The sequence below is a fragment of the Carcharodon carcharias genome, chromosome 11 (assembly GCF_017639515.1).
Source record: "Carcharodon carcharias isolate sCarCar2 chromosome 11, sCarCar2.pri, whole genome shotgun sequence".
Classification (NCBI taxonomy): domain Eukaryota; kingdom Metazoa; phylum Chordata; class Chondrichthyes; order Lamniformes; family Lamnidae; genus Carcharodon; species Carcharodon carcharias.
This window is the reverse complement of record NC_054477.1, coordinates 62920238-62938137: the sequence shown is the minus strand read 5'-3', so window position 1 is coordinate 62938137 and position 17900 is coordinate 62920238. Positions and strand designations below refer to the sequence as shown.

The 17900-nt window shown below is 44.3% G+C and overlaps 1 protein-coding gene across 3 annotated transcripts in view; it reads right to left on the bottom strand.

Annotated features, from left to right (window-relative positions):
* Positions 1–17900, bottom strand: part of gucy1a2 (guanylate cyclase 1, soluble, alpha 2) — a 257007-nt gene that overhangs the window by 174792 nt on the left and 64315 nt on the right. For all 3 annotated transcript variants that reach the window (XM_041198479.1, XM_041198480.1, XM_041198481.1), the window contains exon 3: positions 13059–13171. In XM_041198479.1, coding sequence (XP_041054413.1) covers positions 13059–13171 — 113 coding nt within the window. The remainder of the gene's footprint in view (positions 1–13058; positions 13172–17900) is intronic.

Below are 17900 nucleotides of genomic sequence, written 5' to 3'. Positions count from 1 at the left end.
AATTGAAAATTGTTCTGAGCAGGTCAAGGATATGAAATGCCCTGAAACCACTTACCAACCAACATTGGACAGCTATTTGTTTTTAAGTGCCAAATAATTCCTTTCTGTTTACTTGCATGAGTGAATTATATCCTCTCCCTTAATAGAATATGTAAATAGACCAAACAATAGCAAATTAAATTAAAAGCATACAAGTTCAAACCACTGTACTTGGGGAAAATGTTTAGTATGAATACTCCATTAATGGTATCAAAATAATTTTGGATGATATTGAAAGAGATTTTAGCCTGGGTTTTTCCCGGGGCCCCAAATTTGGAAGACCTACCCCCATATTCAGCACAAGCCATTTTCATTGGCGAGTGCGAGGTTGGGATGGATTTCACACATGTGCATTTCACAGAAGTGGCGGCACATTTAATAGTGCAGCTGACTGCAAACAGAAGCAATTTTCAGTATTGGCATTTCCAGAACCTGATTCATGTGACTTACAACTTCGTGCATAAGTCAAAAAGTTAGCTAGGTCTTTGGCGAGATCAGGAACCTCTTTGGAGAGCGCAAAAAGTTTGAAGAAATGCCACAGAAGGTCAAGCATTCCAAACACAGATATGTGGCTGACACACAAGGGTGTTGGAGGTGGAGCCTGTGGCCTTGGTAGGGCTTATCTCTTTGGACCTCCTGACTCAGGCATCCAAGTGAGAGGAAGGTAAGTGTGTCAGAGGAGGGGACATGTGTGCGCTTGCCAAAGAAGCTGTGAAATACAGATGGCACCATTGCATATTCACGCCGTAGAGACATGTGAGCAGGAGCAACGTGCGACCAGAGGAAAGGACAAGATCAGGAGTTGAAGGCAGCGAGGCAAAGGTATACTGACTCCGAAGGTCATATCAGGGCATGACAGAAAACTAATGCAGGAGAAGGCTCAGATTAACCTGAGAAATGGTTACTCTTTGTGCAACAAGGTCTGGCACCACAGTCTGCAGATCCATATGCCCTGCCAGTGGCACTTAAGCTGACAGTGGCTCTGAATTGTTATGCTGTCAACCTCTTCCAGAGATCAGCCACGCACTACTGCAGCATTTCACAATCAGGAACACACAAGTACATCAAGGTAGTTACAGATGTCCCCTTTGCTCAGGTGGGAGAGCACATAAACCTCCCAATGGATGTGGCGGCGCAAGCGCAAAGAGCCAGGGGCTTCTTGGAAATAGGGGACTTCCCTCAAGTCTAGGGAACTATAGATTGCACCCATGTCAGCCTAAGGGCACCAAGTAATCAACCTTCATTAACAGGAAATCCTTCCACTCCTTGAATGTGCAGGTGGTATGTGACCACATTAAGATGTTCCTGTACATATGTGCTTGTTATCCTGGAAGCTACCATGATTCTTCCATACTGAAGAATTCACAGTGCCTCAGCTTTTTCAGACCCCACCACAAGTCTGTTGTTGGCTTCTGGGGGACAAGAGGTACCCCGTAAAGAAGTGGCGGATCACCCCCTTTAGGCAGCTGCACACGGAGCCTGAAAGGCACTACAACAACAGCCATGTACTGACCCACAACACAACTGAGCAGGCTACTGGCATCTTTAAACTGTGCTTTCATTGCATGAATGTCAGTGCTCATATGCTGAGTGGGCTGCTCCAAGCTACTGACTGAGCCTTGCACCTTTTCCAGGGAATTATGCTTCTCTTGCATCCACTCCAAGTGATCCTGCATGTGTCGCTCCATGGGATTGGCCATTCTCTCCTGGTTGGATCTCATGCAGTCGAGCCCTCAAGAAAAGGTAGAACTCATCATCGCGATGGACTCCTCAACTTGCAGTGCGTGAACTCGCTTGCCTCAAGGAACCCCATCAGATATACACGCATCTGCTACTATGTTCCAAATACTGTGCCCCATAAGGTGACTCCTGAGGCCCTACCTACATGCCTACTGGAACATCATCGTGGCTGTCCTCCCTCCCCCTAGGGGGACTATGCAAAGATATCTCTGACTTAGACACCTCCTCCTGCACTCTGGTGCAGTACCATTCACCACGTGCCACCAACTCTAAATGCATGCTACATCCCTCCGATGTGCTAGCATTTGTGTTGGCGGGATATGGGCTAGTCAGATGTGACACTGCCTCCTTGAACATCTCTTCATCCTCCTGATGCTCAAGAGATGAGGTAGTCCAGAGGTGTGAGCAAGAGCCGTTGGGACCTGTGTGAAACACAAAAGGCGGTAATGAGATTTAGCCCTTTACATTGTGAGAGCATACTCAGATAACCACCATTGCCTTCAACCATAATTACAGTGCCCTTATCATGCAACCCAACCTTTACACTCCCTCTCATACCAATTTCCCCTTCTGCTTTCCAAAGTGCTTCCACCAACTCCTTTAATACCCGGTTTGGACAATTCTCCATCCCTGACAATGAGCTGGGGGGTTACCCTGGCTACCTCCATGTCTTGTTTCTAACTACCCATAGCCTCATAGGCCCACCACAGTCCGGGCCATCTCCCTGGCACTATGGGCCCTCTTGTCCTGTAAATACAACATACAGAGTGATGTTAACCTATTATATAGTGCCATCAGGGACAAAGCTCTTGAATACAGCAGTGCATCACAGTGAACATTCATATTTCTACCTGTATGCACCTATAGGAGAGATTTGGACAAACAAGTCTCCATGCTATAGACAAGGTATGTGCCAAGTCTCCCACCATAGTTGCAGCATTCAAATATGAGCCATCACTCGAACCCTCTGTGTGCTTCTGATGAACAACTCACCTGGCCAAGCACAGCAGGTCATGGAACCTCTTATTGTATTATATCCAAAGTTTGCCATGGTCCCCTGCTGCACTCGCATCAGAGGCTATCTTCTGCCATGCCCTCTTGATGACTGTGGGCAGGTTCGCTGGCCACTCGGGTACAATGTGTGCCAGCATCTCTGGACCCCCTTGACCAATATCCTTGACCAGGCCCTGGTCACTGAAGTGGGGCATGATTCCTCCTGCTCCTTTCCCACTTGGCCTCTTTTGTGACATTCCAGGGTGACAATGAAAAAGAAACATGGGAATGTAAGGGTTCCAGCTTCACTTGGTCTCACACTGAATATATGTCTGCTTACAAACACAAATCATATTCTCTAGCTCATAAATGCCTGTGTTGGGAGGCAGGGGTTAGGGGGGTGGTCGGTAGGAGTGGGAAATGGGGCTACATGAATGCAGGCCAGTCTGGCATCTGTTCCTGTCACCCTTAGATGGCATGATGTGCTCCCAAAAACAAACTACCCTGCTCCCTCGAAGTCACATTATACTTCCATAGCAGTGTGCAGCTGGGAGAGTCCTGGACAAGGCTTTAAATGCTCTCTGCAATGGCCTACCAAGCCACGCCCCTTCACAAGTCACCTCAACCACAGGTTGCCCTTGCCCAACTCTAAAAGTTGCCTCAACGGCAGGGCTGAGTGTCTCCGTGGCTGGTGACACCCGTGAGGTGGCCTCAGACTGCAGCAAAGCAACGGCATAATGAGGCTCATGCTGCAGCTCGGAACTTGGTGGAGCAGACCATCAGAATGCTGAAGATGTGGTTCCAGTGCCTGGACCAGGCTGGTGGAGCCCTGTAATACTGTCCACAGAGGGTGTCACGTATCATCGTCGTCTGCTGCGCCCTTTACAACCTGATATTGCAATGGGGAGAGGACCTGGCTGAAGAGGAGTTGGAGGAGCTGGAGGTCTCCTCCAATGAGGAGGACGCCAATTGGGATGAGGGTGAGAAGGTCCTCAAAAGCGATGATGACGAAGATGAAGCCCTTGCACTGGCCAGACGAGGCAGTCTTGCTCAGGAGGCCTTCATAGCTGCTAGATTCATAGCGGATGATGACGACATGCAGTGACGTGACCCCATAGATCCTCATATTGCAGCTGAGAATGTTTGACTCCAGTCTGGCTCATGGCAGCACAAATACCCTCTGTGATAATGCTCCTGTCATTGGGACGCAGTGGAGGCCCTAACAGTCACTTGATTGCAGGAGGATGATGACGACTTGCAGTGAGGAAACTCCATAGATCTTCACATAGCATCTGATAATATCTGACTCCGGTCTGGCCAAGGGCAGCTTGCTTGCGCTCCATGATCAGGGTCATATAATAGGGACGCAACCATGAAACTTTAGAAACATCTGATCCTTTGTCCACCTTCAGCACCTGAGCCCTTCAGGAGCACAGCATCACTGGTCACATATGCTGAAGAGATGGGGGCTAGCCCCACCTTAAAGGTGCTGAGAGCTCACAGAGAGAATGACAGAACTTTGTGGCACCTGCCCAATACATTCTGGCAGCAATGTCAAGCACCATCTACAAGATGCACTACAGGAATTCACCAAGGCTCCTTAGACAGCACCTTCCAAACCCAGGACCACTTCCACCTAGAAGGACAAGGGCAGCAGATAGATGGGAACACCATCACCTGGAAGTTCACCTCCAAATCACTCACCATCCTGAATTGGAAATATATCGCCGATCCTTCAATGTCACTGGGTCTAAATCCTGGATCTCCCTTCTTAACAGCACCATGGGTGTACCTACCCCACATGGACTGTAGTGGTTCAAGAAGGCAGCTCAACACCACATTCTCAAGGGCAACTAGAGGTACGCAATAAATACTGCCCAGCCAGTGAAGCCCACATCCTGTGAATGAATTTTTAAAATCCTGCCGAGTTGCAGGCATCAGCTATGCATCCAAGGAGTATGAGGCCGGACCATCACTTTGGCCTGAACGCTGCACAGAACACAGGGAAGAGGCCCTGGGCTGAGACACCTGCCTTTATCTTGTGCAGAAAGGTTTCACATCTGAGCGACAACAACATTGCTCATCAGAACAAGGAGCCATAGGCAGGGAGACATCTTGGGAGTTTATTGACAATAGTGAACAGTATGTACAAGTATGTACCCAGGCTGTGCAGCTAATTCTTCTAAACTTTCCTAACCCTGCCACTACGTAATTGTGCTCCCCGGACATCCACAGTGGTGGTGTGGGCAGTCTGCTGACTCCAATGTCATGTCTGTGATGAACTTGGTGGGCGTCCTCTGGAGAGCCAGGACTTGGAGGGCCTGGCCTGCTATCGGGGTCCTGCTGTGTGGCAGTGGCACCCTCCTCGGCCAATGGAGCTGGAGCTGCTGAGTTCACAGGAAGAGGGGATTCAGATGGGCTGGGCACTCCCGCAGTCACCTGGGTGAATGGCCCCAGGGGGGACGCCTGCTGATCCTCCTCCCTATGGAGGAGGTGCCTGAGGGCCCCAGGCTGACTCCTTGAGGAGAAGGGGTAGCTGGAATGAGATCGAGCTACCTGGCACCCCTCTTGTGTGCACACTGCTGGAGGCCAACTATGGCATCAGCAATGGAGTTGAGCCTGTGCAGCAGTGCAGGACCAATGTCCAGGACCAAGGTCTCCATGACAGCCACCATCCTACCTGTGTTGACCTCAGTGCATTGGCATGCTGGCGCTGTCACCTCAGACTGAAGACAGACGGACTCCTCCATTGTGCCTTGCAATCTGAGGAGTGCAGCAGACATCCCTTCCTGATGTTCCCGAGTTTGCCTTTGTAGCTCCAGCAACTGTGACATGACCAAGTCCAGAGGCTCATCATCTGACTCAGACTCAGCAAGTTTCTGGCCTCCAGCAGTCCTCCAAGTGCTGGATACCTGGAAGTCCATGCCACCGCCTGCTGTGGGTCAGACAGTGCGATGTGCTCACCAGATTGTGATCCTAAGGCTATTCTAAGGCTAGGTCCTACCGAGGTGTCTGTCTTTGCGCTGGTGGAGGGTGTGGGTGAGCGCTGTGACGGCACTTCAAGGAGGGCGCCTCTAGATTCCTCATCAGAGGTTTCTTCGGGGCTTGATTGGAGGCCCTGGGTCATGGGCTCTGTCAGCTGTTTCCCAGATGTTCCTGTGGAAGCAAGGGAAGATTATTAGTGCATGGCAGTGGCCTGTGAAACAAGACACATCACTCACAGCCTTGTTGCCTAATGGATGTTGCACTGCTAGATCTGCTGGAGCACCATCAGCACAGGAGCGGTCCAGATCCTCGCCGGCCAGCTGGATGGCTCTGTTTTCAAAGTCCATGAGGACCTTGATTTCAAGCATTCATCCACCGGCCTGCAACCTCTCCCTTTTGTTCTGTGTCAGCTTGTCCTGCATGAATAGCGCTGGAAAGAGCGTAAGCAGGATGCTTGCCTGGCCAGATGATATGTATGCCTGCTATGTGTGGGTGGTGGGCGGTCCCATGGACAGAATGAGGGCAATGACGGTGAGTGTGAGAGAGTGAATGGTGGTGTCCCTTGAATGGGCAGTGAGGGAGGGCCCTGTGGATGTGTGATGGGTTTTTGAGTGCGTTGAATTGAGAGTGATGAGAAGAGTGACTTACCCTGGTGGAACGGAGGAGATCATTCATTCTCTTGCGGCACTGGGTGGCTGTCCTCTTTTGAAGGGCGTTGGCACTGACCACAGCTGCCACCACCTTCTAAGCCTAGTTGGTCACGCTTAAGGGTAGAGGACATCCCGGCAGGACTCCACGGCATCCAAACGATGTTCCAGTGACACGTCACTGAACCTAGAGGCTGCAGTCTTTTTGCCTTTCGTGAACGTCTTCCCTACAGCAGTCGTGAGCTGGAAGCACTGAGATGTGTGCATGCAACTGGACTTTAAATATGACGTCTGGCGTGATGAAGTGGCGAGGCAATGGTGGGCGGGCAAATGAGGCCGCCCTCCATGGAAACGGTGTGTTTCCCAGGAATACATAAATAATGTAGTGGGATTGGGATGATACGGGGTGAAAACCCGCCATCGCGGCCAGCGGGTAAAACATCGTTTTATCTGTCTGCTATTGCACTTAGTGCAAATCTGGGACAATTCTGTCCTAAGACTCTGAACAAAGTGGAGAAACAGGGTAGCTTTTCGCCTTTATTGCCTGTGCAGAGCACAAGAGAGGAAAATTGGATAGGAAAGATCACACAGCCAAACAGTTCACGTGATTCTTCTTCCATTTAAATGAATAGAATGTAAACTGGGCCAGTTCCATTCCATACATGTAATCCTACCCACCTGCTAATTACACCAAAATGGCAAAGATGAAACATTATCCATTAATTTCTTGGAAGTCCAACTAAAATCAGAGATTCTTAACATAAAAGCAAGTCATTCAACCCATGGCACCTGTCCTGGCTGTCAACAAATGTTATCCACTTAGTCCCATTCCTCTGCTACTTTTTCATAACATTTTAATTTTTTTTTTCAAACACTGATCCATTGGTAGATTAAGCCATTAAAAGAACAACATCATTTTGTTTTTATAACAGGAGTAAAGAGGTAATGATAAATTTATTTAAGGCATTAGTTAGGTGACATTTAAAGTTGGATGCAAGTTGGAACCCCCATTACTGAAAGGGCAATAAAGCCATACATAGCACCATCCTGGTTAGCCTAAAAATGAGAAATTATAATTAGATGTAGAGATTTGAGGCACTGACTTTATTTCCACAAAATCTGCAAATGTTGTAGAAGTTTTGTAGAAGTTTTTAAAATTTTGAAATATTTTGGTAGAGGGAATAGTTTTTTTTTTCTCTTCATTCTGTTTGGGGAATCAGTAATGGAGAACCATTAATTTGAAGTTGCCACGTAGAGAGTGAGCAAGAGTGTTAGTTGTTTTTTGTGGAGAGTGTTGTAAGAGGTTGGAAAGCTTCGTCACATGGAATTGTTGTAGCAGAGAATATTCCATACTTTAAAAGGAAAGCTGGATAAACTTCTGAAGCAAAAGAAGGTACAGAACTATGAGAAGAATGCAGAGCAGTGAGACAGTATTTAAATTGCTCTGGCACAATGCCTGGATAGACATGATGGACCAAATCGCTTCCTAATGCACAATAAATGAGGGGTCAGCAATTGCTCGGTGGTAGCACTCTCACCTCTGAATCAGGAGATTCAAGTCTCACTCCAGAAACTTGAACACATAATCCAGGCTGACAGTTCAGGGCAGCGCTGAGAGATTGCCACATTGTCAGATATGGTGAATTTCGAATGAGATTTTAAAACAAGCCTAGCCTTTGCTTAGTCAAATCTTCATTCAAACATTTTTAATAAGGGTAGGCTTGCTTGGGTTTCCTCAATTTCATTTTCTTTTTTGCTCCTCGCCATTAGTTATAAAATCCCATTTAAGAATATCTAATTGATCCACAATTGACTATGATCATAAGAGGTCTTCACTATATTTGCCAGTTTGCCAATAACAGTGAACTTACACTTAATGGTGGCATAGTGGTAATGTCACTGGACAAGTAATCCAGAAACCCAGGCCAATGCCCTGGGGTCACAGTTTCAAATCACACCACAGCAACTGGTGGAATTTAAATTCAACTAATAAATCTGGAATTGAAAATCAGTCTCAGTGATGGTGACCATGAAACTGTCATCGATTGTTGTAAAAACCCACCTGGTTCACTAACATCCTTTAAGGAAAGAAATCTGCCATCCTTACCTGGTCTGGCCTACATGTGACTCTAGACTCACAGCAATGTGGTTGGCTCTTAAATGCCCTCTGCAATGGTCGAGCAAGCCACTCAGTCCAAGAACAATTAGGGATGAGCAACAAATGCAGGTCTTGCCAGTGACACCCACATCCCATGAAAGGATAAAGAAAAAAATGAATTATATAAAGCAGGTAATCTTTTAAAAGGAGCTGAACTGCATGGAGAATAACCAAGGCAGAAATTGGCATTGTGGATTAGGAGCTATTCCAAAGGTATCAAATAGAGAAGCAATTCAGAGTAATGTTAATAACCAACAAGCCTTTATTCTATAATGCAGTATGTGAAATTCTTGAATCAGAATAGTGTGAGGAAATCTATATTTTTGGATTTTTGCCCATGTGTTTTTGGTGTGGAGCCATGGCAATTCCACACCTGTGGAAGTGACATTTGGTCGACCTTTGGGAACCTAAGCAGAGAGACACAAGAGAGGGAAACAAAGATAGAAATGAAAGGCAGAAAAGTAAAAAGCAGGAGTGGAAGGCAGAGGAAACAGGGGCTAGCAGCAAATAAGGCCATAATATAAAAAGCGATGTGTAAAAGGGCAAGAATAAAGGCACTGTATCTGAATGCACGGAGCATTCGTAATAAGGTAGACAAATTAACAGCACAAATAGACGTAAACGGGTATGGTATGACTGAGTTACAGAGACATGGCTACAGGGTGACAAAGGCTGGGCACTGAAAATCCGAGGGTGTTCGATATTTGGGAACGACAGGCAAAAAGGCAAAGGAGGTGGTGTGGCATTGTTAGTCAAGTATGAAATCAGTGAAATAGTGAGAAAAGATATTGGCTCATAAAATCTAGATGTAGAATCAGGCTGGATGGAGCTAAGAAGCAACAAGGGGTGAAAAACATTAGTGAGAGTTGTCTATAGGCCTCCGAATAGTAGTGGTAAGGTAGGGAATGGTATTAAACAGGAAATTAGAGATGCATGTAACAAGGGTGCTACAATAATCATGGGTGACTTTAATGTACATATAGACTGGGCAAACCAAATTAGCAATAATAGTATGGCAAATGAATTCCTGGAGTGTGTATGAGATGTTGTTTTAGACCAGCACGTTGAGGAACCAACTAGGGAACAGGCTATCCTAGATTTGTCTTTGTGCAATGAAAAGGAGTTAATTAATAATCTTGTTGTGCAGGGTGGGGGTCCTTTAGGGAACAGTGACCAAAACATGACAGAATTCTTCCTTAGGTTGGAAAATGAAGTAGTCCAATCCAAAACTAGGGTCCTAAATCTAAACAAAGGAAACTACGAAGTTATGGGGTATGAGTTGGCTAAGGTAGATTGGGGAACTTCATTATAAGGCATGACAGTGGATAGGCAATGGCTAATATTTAAGGAACAAATGTATGCTTTGCAACAGTTAAATATTCCTTTCTGGTGCAAAAACAAAACAGGAAAAGTGACTGGCCCAACCATGGCTAATGAAAGAAATTAAGGATAGTATTAGACCCAAAGAGGAGTCATATAAAGTTTCTAGAAAAAGTAACAAGCCTGGGGATTGGGAGCAGTTTAGAATTCAGCGAAGGGGGACCAAAAGATTAGGTACAAGAGAAAAAATAGAGTATGAGAGTAAACTTGCAAGGGACATAAAAGAGGACTGTAAAAGCATCTGTAAGTACGTAAGAAGAAAAAGATTGGTGAAGACAAATGTAGGTCACTTACATTCCAAAATGGGAGAATTTATAATAGCAAAAGACGAAATGGCAGAACAATTAAACAACTACTTTAGTTCTGTCTTCATGGAGGAAGACACAAATAACTTCCCAAAAATATTAGGAAACCAAGGGTCTAATGAGAACGAGGAATTGAAGGAAATTAGTATTACTAAAACAATAGTGCTGGAGAAATTAATGGGACTGAAAGCCAATAAATCCGCAGGGCCTGATAATCTACATCCCAGGGTACTAAAGGAGGTGGCCATGGAAATAATGGATGCATTGGTTGTCATCTTCCAAAATTCTGTAGATTCTGGAACAGTCCCAGCAGATTGGAGGGTGGCAAATGTAACCCCACTATTTAAAAAAGGAGGGAGGGATAAAAAAGGGAATTACAAACTGGTTAGCCTAACATCTGTGGTAGGAAAATGCTACAGTCTATTATAAAGGATCTGATAGCAGGACACTTTGAAAACATCAATGGGATTAGACAAAGTCAGCATGAATTTATGAAAGGGAAATCATGTTTGACAAAAATACAAGAGTTTTCTGAGGACGTAACTAGCAGAATAAATAAGGGAGAACCAGTGGATGTGGTGTATTTGCATTTTCAGAACATTTTTGATAAAATCCCACATAAGAGGTTAATGTGCAAAATTAAAGTGCATGGGAGTAGGGGTAATATATTGGCATGGATTGAGAATTGGTTAGCAGACAGGAAACAGAGAATAGGAATAAATGGGTCTTTCTCAGAATGGCAGGCAGTGACTAGTGGGTACTGCAGGGATCAGTGCTTGGGCCCCAGCTATTCACAATATGTATCAATGATTTGGATGAGGGAACCAAATGCAATATTTCCAAGTTTGCTGATGATTCAAAACTAGGCGGGAATGTGAGTGGTGAGGAGGATGTTAAGTGGTTTCAAGGTGATTTAGACAGGTTGGGTAGGTGGACAAATGCATGGTAGATGCAGTATAATGTGGATCAATGTAAAGTTATCCACTTTGGTAGGAAAAACAGAATGGCAGAGTATTATTTAAATGGTGATGGATTGAGAAATTTTGATGTAAAAAGGCACCTGGGTGTCTTTGTACATCAATCACTGAAAGCAAGCATGCAGGTGCAGCAGGCAGTTAAGAAGGCAAATGGTATGTTGGCCTTCATTGCAAGAGGACTTGAGTATAGGAGCAAGGATATCTTACTGCAGTTGTACAGGGCCCTGCTGAGACCACACCTGCAGTATTGTGTGCAGTTTTGGTCTTCTTACCATAGAAGGAGTGCAGCGGAGATTCACCAGACTGATTCCTAGGACGGCAGGATTGTCAATATAAGGAGAGATTGGGCTGACTAGGCCTCTATTCACTGCAGTTTAGAAGAATGAAAAGGGATCTCAATGAAATGTATAAAATTCTGACCGAACTGGACAGACTGGATGTAGGGATGATGTTTCCTCTGGCAGGGGTATTTAGAACAAGGGGATCACAATCTCAGGATATGGGGTAGGCCATTTAACTCAAAGATGAAGAGAAACTTCTTCCGGAGGGTGGCGAACCTGTGGAATTCTCTACCACAGAGGGCGGTGGAGGCCAAGTCACTGAATATATTTAAGAAGGAAATAGATAGATAGTATGGGGTGAGGGCAGGAGTATGGCGTTGAGATAGACTATCAGCCATGATCATATTGAATGGCAGAGCAGGTTCGAAGTGCCAAATGACCTACTCCTGCATTATGTTTCTATGACCACTGTAACATTTAAGGTACAGAATATACCCAGCTTGGATATGTCAGATCCTGCCTCAGAGTAAGGGTAGAACCCTGTTGGGAGATACTAACAGGTCACACTGTTCAGTTCCGGGGCCAGAATAAGCAGCAACCTTATGAAGCAAATGAAGAGGAGAGTTCGATCCATGCAGCCTGAAGTGCTACCATTAGTTCCTTGCTGCTGAGGGAACAGCTGCCTGTGGTGAGCAGTAGTTGCTCAGATGAGTCCAGATCTGCAGGATGCAGCAGAAGGTTGATAGCTTTGTGCTGCTGGGGAGATTAGTGTTATCAGCCCAGTGAAGCTGAAGTGAACAGCAACCATTGACTCCATAAAGCTGGGAGTTGGGGCAAAGGAAAGCCTGTGAGCAGGGGGGTTCTGCTCTGAGGAGTTACATAACTGGAATTGTGCCAATAACTAGGTGCGGGGGGCAGCACCTGGAGAAGAGATTGAGCAACTAGGAGGTAGGCAGTTGTTTGGACAATCTGAGTTGGAGTGGCTTTTGAGGAAAATCAAGGGCTAGATCTTTGAAAGAGGCAGAGTTTTAAAGAATTTTTGGAACTGATTGGGTGGGTTGCTGAGAAAATTCAGGGGACATGTCTTAGTTGTGTCTGACATTTAATGTGCAATTTGTGGTGTGTTCTACCACAGTTTGTTTATTAATTTATGTTTACCTCATGTTAATTCTGGATGTTATAGGGTAGATAATGTTGCGTGTTTACCTTGCTGACTTTTGGACAGTAAAAGTTCTTCTGTTTGTTTAAAATCGTGGAATTTTGTGGTTTTATTCTCTGAGTAACTGGGATTTCAATTTTGTCTACTTTTTAAAAAAAGTTACTAATCCCTAACTGGATAGTAACAAATTTGGACATCTGTCTGGAACCGTAACACAATTTGTGGGTCTGGTGTGGGGACATAAAAATAGTTACTACTGGGAATCAAATATAAGCTTCAGTCACCATGTTGAATAGAACCAAAATGGAACCCATGCAGTTTCTGATTTACAGGATTAACTTTTAAGCTAAAACGATCCCTTTAAGTGACAGAGAGTGTAACAAAACAACTCTACCGAGAACATTTGCTGAGCATTGCAATATTCCTGAGACATCTTCCAGCTCCTCACTGACATTGTGGTCTGCATTGGGACATCTGTTGGACACTCGTGGATCTCTTTTTAATTCTCTGCAACCGAAACAAAATATGAGTTTATAATTTTTAACACACCACACACACACACACACACTAATGAACAAAATCAGAGCCAGATACTTAGAGCAGAATACCTTGAGTATCACCAAGATTGACCTACACTATTGCACACGTGCTAGAGCTAAAGGGTAATTGGGTATCTGGATTCTCCACACTTGATCTTATGTTATGTTTCTTATTAAGGCTACTAATGCTGAAATGCATGAAGCGCTAGCTTCTTCTATTATCAACTGCAAAGGTGAGGCTGATTTTACAACTGATGGTGACATTGTAGTAATGTCACTGGACTGGTAATCCAGAGGCCCAGGCAATGCTCTGGAGACATGGATTCAAATTCTGACCAAAGTTGCTGGTGAAATTTAAATTCAATTAATAAAATTTGGAATTGAAAGCTAGTTCCAGTAATAGTGACTGTGAAACTATCATTGATTGTTATAAAAACCTGTCTGGTTCACTAATGCCATTTAGGGAAGGAAGTCTGCCATCCTTACCTGATCTAGCCTACATGTGACTTCAGACCCACAGCAATGTTGTTGACTTGTAGCTGCCCTCAGGAATGGCATAGAAAGCACTCAGTTCAAGGGCAATTAGGGATGGGCAACAAATGCTGGCCTTGCCAGTGACACCAACTTCCCATCAAGGGATCAAATGCAGCGGTCAGTGACTGGAGTATTGACATCCTGCATACAGAGCTTCACAAGGTTCACTAAGTCATCAGAAAATATTTTCTAAGCAATGCAGCTACAGCAACCTGAGTAACACTCCAGATAACTAAATGGCCCTCTTTATAAAGGGCCAACCTCATATAGCGCCACTAATCTATTCTTCAAAGACCCGGAAATGGTTCTGCCCTTTGATTATTTTTTAAGGAGGCAAGATTCCACCCACAGGGCGCACGGGTTGAAGAATCAGGGCCACATTCGTATAGACCGATCTCCAACCCAAGTTCTCTTAAAGCATGGTTTCCAAAGTGAGAGGCTGTAATTAGCACTATGAGCACTTTATTTATTTAATTTACTTTATTTGCTTTATTTCACAGGGATATTTGCTCAAACCCTCTTAATTCGGTTTAATATTTTTATCCTGTTTTCTTCCATCTGGCCTGAAGACTCCGGTTGAGACACACTCAGTACCTCCATAAATGAACTCTGTGGATGCTTACCAAAATATGCCAAAGGCCATGGCAACCTTGGGAACTTCATCCAGTGTGCCCAAATAAAATCACAGTTGGAGCACTTGGTAGCTGAGATCTAGCATTAGCTCAGACTTTTGAAAGATCCCTAAACTTATTTAAGAATGATATTCAAACTCAAAGGAGATTAGTTATTTTACTTAGCTACCAACCAAAGACTCCTTATTTATTAATTAAAAGCAAAATACCATGGATGCTGGAAATCTGAAATAAAAACAGAAAATGTTAGAAAAACTCAGGGGGCCTGACAGCATCTGTGGAGAGAGAAACAGAGTTAATGCTTCGAGCCCAATATGACTCTTCTTCGGAATTCCTTAATTCTTCGCCCCTTGGATAGGCCCCAGGTGTTGAACCACTCTATCCTCCAGGGTAGTTTGGAGCAATCACTATTGAAACATTTAAGGTGACTGTCAGTCCCACGATCCTCATAAGTTGGGATGAGGAAAGCATCTTGGGCATTGGGCACATTTAAATCCCAATCTAATTCACTCTGGTCAGCAAAGTGAACTTCAGCACGTTTGCATCTAGCATACATTTTGTCTGCAACAATTTTGGCATCTTACCTGTTTCAGTGCAGATTTCAGCACTTCTCCAGAAGTTAGATATTAAATTTGAGTCAAGCAGCAACAAATCACAATTAAACGGAGGGGGTGGAGGTGAATTTCACAATGACAAAGTAGTGGGTAGAAGTTAAAATCAGGAACTTCAAAGAACTATAGCTAGGATTTCCATTACACTTCTGATGAAGTTACAGCAGCAGATCAGGAGTTCCAAACCAATCCTCACCTGTGAATTAAAATTAGGCAACAACAGTTACCAACAAAAAAGTAAGCCAAGCAATCACTTAAATATCCTGAAAGTAATTTCAACTGCCATCTTGGGTTTTCCAGTAAACTGAAGACTTCCTATTGGATTCATAAATTAATCCTAGCACAGGTTTGTTAAAGGCAAATTGTATTTGACTAACTTAATTGTATCCTTCAATGAAGTAACAGAGAGGATTAATGAAAATAGTGTGATTGATGCCATGCATAAGGACTTTAAAAAGGCTCTGAAAAAAAAATGCCAAATACATTTCTTAGCAACATTGAAACCCATGGGATTGAAGGAGCTTCAAGGATACAAAATTGACTAAGGGACAGAAAGCAGAGAGTATTGGTAAATTTCTGTTTTTAGATTGGAGGTACACAGTGGTGGTGTACAGGGGTTCATATATAGGATGACTGCCCTTTTTGATATATTAATAACCTGGATAGGTATACACTGCACAATTTCAAAGTTGGTAAATTTGAGGAAACTTGCCTGTGTGCAGTTTAATGTTAAACTATTACGTACAACTTATTCCATGTATCCAGATATCATTTATGGGGAGGTGATGGCATAGTGGTATTGTCACTATGTGGACTAGTAATCCAGAGACCCAAGGTAATGTTTCAGGGACCTGGGTTCAAATCCTGCCATGGCAAATGGTGGAATCTGAATTTAATAAAAATTTGGAATTAAAAGTCTAATGATGACTATGGAAACATTGTTGCAAAAACCCATCTGGTTCACTAATGACCTTTAGGGAAGGAAATCTGGTTTGGCCTACATGTGACTCCAGACCCACAGCAATGTGGTTGGTGCTTAAATGCCCTCTGAACAAGGGCACTTAGGGATGGGTAATAAATACTGGCCTAGCCAGCAACACCTGCATCCCATGAATGAATATTTTTAAAAATTGTTTTCTTTTCACTGATCTGTAACTAAATTACATTGGAGAAACATAAATGGATCATTTGCTAACTTTGGAGGAAATTTGCCCAGGCAAGGGTAGGTGGGTTTGACTGTGTGCGAGAGTTAAATCTGCAAAAAATGACATCTGATTGGGAACCCAACACTATACCGCCCTTTTTCAGCTTCCACCCAGACAGGAACCCCTGTGCAGCTATAAGATAAGGCATTTACAATTACAAATAGCTTCTATTTTAACCAAGGCTTCTGCATTTAACAGGCAGCGGACCTATTTCCCAAGCTGTGTGAAACTTGCTAGGATTACACACAGTTGGGAGCGCTCCTTCAAATGAAATTGACAGGCTGGGAAGCCTTTCATCAGTGAAACTGAGAGCAGCAGCCATGGTGAGGTGGGAAAATAAAAAATAGGAGCAGGAGTAAATGACTTGGCTCTGTCATTTGGTACGATCATAGCTGATTTCTGCCACAAATTAACTCTCCCCACATCCATTGATCCCTGAGAGATCTTAAGTATGTCTATATCAGCCTGAAATATATTCAATGTTGGAGCATCAACACCCCTCTGAGGTACAAAATTCACAAGATTCATAGCCCTTTGAGTGAAGAAATTTCTCCTCATCTCAGTCCTAAATGATAGACTCCTTATCCTGAGACAGTATTGCCCTGTTACAAATTCCTCAGCCACAGGAAACACCCTCTTAGTATCTATTCTGTCAAGCCCTTTCAGAATCTCATATGTTTTAATGAGATCACCTCTAATTCTTCTAAACTTCAGAGTGTATAATCCCAATTTACTCAGCCTCTTATCATAGATTAACTCTCTCATTTCATGAATCATTGCACTGAACCACCACTAAGGCAAAAATACTGACTTAGACATGGACACCAAAACAGTACGCCAGGTATGATCTTATCACTGTTGTAGAAAGACTTCCTTGATCTTGTACTTCAGTCCCTTCACAATAAAAGCCAAAATGCCAGTTGCCTTCCTAATTGCATGTTGTACCTGCATGCTAACTTTCTGAGTTCATTGTATGAGGACACCCAAAACTCTCTGAACATCAACATTTACAAGCTTCATGCCTTTTAAAAGTTACTTTGCTTTTCTCTTGGTACCACCAAAGTGAACAACATCACACTTCCGCACATTATAATCCATCTGCCCACTCGCTTAATATCTATACCTGTTTGCAGCCTCTTCGTGATCTCCACATAGCCTTGTACCATCAGCAAACATCAATACAGAACCCTCTCGCCAGAATGTTCTGGCCCCATTGGCATCGAGTATCATGATGGGTGGGGAGGGGGGGTGATAATGTGGTAAGAAGGCCAAAAATCAGTTTGCAATTGTCTGCTCCACCCGTCAGGCTGTGTTTCCTGTCGCCAGACATCAAGAATGTCATTTTAATACATTTGCATCTAATTATAAGCCCTGCTCACTGGAATCATCCCCTAACGTTAAATTCAGCGCACCATATCGGTGTGATTCAGAATGGCGTGCCTCATGACTGCCTTTAAAAGGTGTGCACCTGGCGACATGAACTTTGAGGGGAACTCTGAGGTAAGTGCACACAACCTTGCACAACACTTGCGAGCATTACCCATAGGACATCAGTGCAGTGCTGGGGCAAGGACTCCAGTGCGGGTCAGACCATTTTGGGCGTTGGAGGGTGGGGGGTGGGGTGCTAGGCAGCACAGAAGACTGAAGGAAAGATTCAAGCACATGTTCAGGGGATGGAGGGATGTGGGGAGTGACACATTTGGGAAAGCTTGTCA